The sequence below is a fragment of the Chiloscyllium punctatum genome, chromosome 37, assembly GCF_047496795.1.
Source record: "Chiloscyllium punctatum isolate Juve2018m chromosome 37, sChiPun1.3, whole genome shotgun sequence".
In the NCBI taxonomy this organism is placed as follows: Eukaryota; Metazoa; Chordata; class Chondrichthyes; order Orectolobiformes; family Hemiscylliidae; genus Chiloscyllium; species Chiloscyllium punctatum.
The window spans coordinates 69,558,201-69,561,756 of NC_092775.1; the positions used below are offsets into that span (position 1 = coordinate 69,558,201).

A 3,556-nucleotide genomic window follows, 5' to 3' on the forward strand; every position below is an offset into this window, starting at 1 on the left:
CCCCGGGGGGGGTGGGGACGTGGAGGGAGACTGCCCTCCCCGGGGGGTGGGGACACACGGGGAGACTGCCCTCCCCGGGGGGTTGGGACACTCGGGGAGACTGCCCTTCCCGGGGGGTGGGGACACTCGGGGAGACTGCCCTCCCCGGGGGGTGGGGCATGGAGGGAGACTGCCCTCCCCGGGGGGTGGGGACACACGGGGAGACTGCCCTCCCCGGGGGGGTGGGGACACACGGGGAGACTGCCCTCCCCGGGGGGGTGGGGACACACGGGGAGACTGCCCTCCCCGGGGGGTGGGGACACACGGGGAGACTGCCCTCCCCGGGGGGTGGGGACACTCGGAGACTCCCCCTTGGGTTGGGGGGTGTTGGAGGTGAAGGGGCAGATGGAGCCTGTCCCCCGGGGGGTGTTGGGGATGTTGTGGGGCCGCTGGGCGATGCTGGGCCCCGGTGGAAGGGCCTTCCTGCAGGTGCTGCTGCTGTGCGGGCTGTGTGTGTCCGCTCTGGGCAGCGGCCTGATGGACCGGGTCCACACCGAGCTCGGCTACGGGCACTACGCGGAGCGGCGTGTGGCCTGGCTGCCCCGATCCCTGGCCATGCCGTGTAACTGCCTGGTGAACCTGGGCTACATGGGGCTGGGGGCCTACTGGCTGCGGAGGGAGGCGGCGCCGGGCCCGGGCCCGGGCCTGGGCCAGGAGCAGGCCTACCGCCAGGCCGTGTTCGCCTGGATGGCGCTGGTGTACGGCCCGGTGCAGTGGGTCCGCCTCAGCAGCCAGGCCCAGCGGGCGGCCGCCCTCGATCAGTGGCTCACGCTGCCCATCTTCGCCTGGGTGCCGGCCTGGGTGGCCGAGTTACTGCGGAGCCGGGGGCAGCGGGGTTCCCGGGGCTGGGCCTGGGCCTGGGCCTCGTCCCCGCTGCTCACGCAGGCCGCCTCGGTCTGTAGTTACGGCCTGGCGCTGGCCCACCGCCGGGGCTTCGAGCTGGCCCTGGGGGCCCACATCGCGGCGGCCGTGCTCTCCGGCCTGGCGGCTCAGTCCGCTCTCGGTGGCCGGGCCTCCCGCCGGCACCTGGTGCTCGCCATCGCCTCCTGCTGCGGCTTCGTGGGCCTCAAGCTGCTGGAGCAGCCCCTGGCCGCCTGGGGCCTACTGCCCGCCCCCCTCTCCGGCCACTCCTGCTCCAAGGTCTGCGACATCCTGCAGTTCCACCACAGCTTCTGCTTCCTGGACCTCCTGGGCCGGGAGAAGGAGGCGCGCCGCCACCGCTGAGGGAGGGGAGAGGTGCTGCATCTGCGTGGCGCCGCCAGCATCCGCACAGCACCCATCCCCGCAGAACCCCCACTTCTCCCCTTCCCTCCCTGAGAGAGTCACTGGATGTGAAGCTGGAAGAGCACAGCAGGTCAGAGCATCCCAAGGAGAAGGAATGTCAACATTTTGAGTGGAAAGCTTTTGTTATTAAATAAGAAACCAACACTGGGATGCAGCAACTTTGTGAAACTCCTGTAATTCCCATACCTAGTTTACACTTCTTTAGACTGTGGGTGGAAACTGGAGGAGTAAAATCGTGGGATGCTACTTGTGCAAGTTAATAGTGATTTGTAATTCACAGAGTATCTCTTCCTCATCACAAGTTAATATTGGTATGCATTATTTGCATGTAATTACTTTTGGCAACATATTTTAGTATGTTGCTGACATATAAAACACTGATAATGTTCTGAAATGTATAATGCTACAATGTAATGAAATCCAAGTCACACCATTTTTAGTTATTCTTAGATTCCACCACTTTTTGTGGGCAACATCACTGTGCTGTGCTTGATGTCCCAGATTTATTAAGATTTCCAGCAAAATAGATGCCTGCTCATTTATAGTCAACATGTGTACTTTAACAAACATAACAGCCTAGATTTGGCCATTGTAATCATGGTAAAACTGTTTTTATTATACAAACTGTGAAACTGGCAGCAGTTTTTGCCATCTGCGAATGTGCAATTAAATGCAGAAAGCTGAAAGTTGCTATCAGTGATTCTTTGTTGAAGATGCTGAGGAAACAAACTTTAGGATTTAGAGTTGACCTGAAATTCCAATTCTTCATTATTGATTCTATATTGAACACTTGACAAAGTTAACGCTGCATTGAATGAGATGTAACTATATGTAATGATGCAGTAAGATCATAAATTACTTGCGAGCAGCCTGTCTGGCCTTGAAAAATCTCTATATTTGTGAAATACCAAATTTCCATTAAAATAACAAGAATTATTTTCTTTTAAGTTTTTTTTGAGTTTGGAAACATGACTTTTTAACTTTCATCATACTCACATACATAGAATTAATATTTCAGTCTATAAAATGATTAGGTGGAATATAATCAGCACTTTCTTTAACTTCCTATCTGTTATCATTCTTTATGCTGATTTACTGCTTAGAAAGACTAATGCTGGATATCAGAGATTCTCTAGAACTTATCATAGAATCCCTATCGTGAAGAAATATGCCATTTGGCACATCAACACTAGGCTCTTCCTAATGAAGGGCTTCTGCTCAAAATATTGATTCTTCTGCTCCACGGATGCTGCCTGACCAACTGTGCTTTTCCAGCATCACTCTCTTGACTCTGATCTCAAGTATCTGCAGTCCTCACTTTCTCCTATTTGGCCCATCAAGTCACATCAACTCTAAAGAGCATTCCACCCTGACCCAACCCGGTAACACTGCATTTCCCATGCCCTAATCCATCTAGGTTGCACTTCTTTGGACTGTGAGAGGAGACTGGAGCACCCAGAGGAAATCCACATGGACACGGGGAGAATATGCAAAATCAACATAGACAGATGTCTGAGGGTGGAATCGAACCTAGGTGCTCTGAGGCAACAGCGCTAACCACTGAGTGTAATTAGCCCAGAGGTAAAGTAACATCTATGTCACAGAGATGATGGACATTCATAAATAACTTCAACAAGTGTGGTTATTTCCCCTGTGAGCACAAAATGATGACCATTACCAAGTGTGTTCATAGTATACCTGTTGAGGTGTCATTGTCCATGAATACATTCTTTTAAACATGGTTGTTTTATATATTTGATACAGTAAACATAACAGATAATCTTACATGTTTGTATTGTTAAATTAAGATGTGAAAATATGAATAACTTTGTACATGTTGGAAACTATGTCATGTATTTGCAGGTGTCCTGCCAATCATGAATTAAACAGTGAGCAATGACTTAGCCAACAGAATTTATTTTTACTAGCCAAGTAGCAGTGTGGTAATCTCTATATACAGCATAGCAACAAATTGCTAGATCTTCTTTTGACCAGATATCTAGTTCTGGATTTCTATTAAGCATAAGTTCTATCATTTGCTCTCTACTTACTTTTCATCTATTGTTTTCTAAATGTTAATGTTACGCTATCTCTCCAGCTTAGCAGTCAGATTTTCCTTGCTACAATTGTTCTGAATAATAGAAATCTCTACCACTTATTTCTCAGAGATGTTATAGATGATTGTTATGAGAAATGGATAAATCAGTGTGGCCTTAAAGGGTAATATCCTGGG

At 50.6% G+C, this 3,556-nt stretch overlaps 1 protein-coding gene across 1 annotated transcript; it reads left to right on the top strand.

Annotated features, from left to right (window-relative positions):
- The first annotated feature begins 306 nt into the window (after positions 1–306).
- On the top strand, positions 307–3,227 carry tmem187 (transmembrane protein 187). The gene has a single exon (XM_072556985.1). The coding sequence runs from the start codon at positions 385–387 to the stop codon at positions 1,261–1,263; it is 879 nt and encodes a 292-aa protein (XP_072413086.1). The 5' UTR covers positions 307–384; the 3' UTR covers positions 1,264–3,227.
- Positions 3,228–3,556: the final 329 nt, after the last annotated feature.

What these genes read in the sequence shown, in the direction of transcription:
- tmem187 (XM_072556985.1), top strand. Translation starts at nt 385, where the DNA reads ATGGAGCCTGTCCCCCGGGGGGTGTTGGGGATGTTGTGGGGCCGCTGG.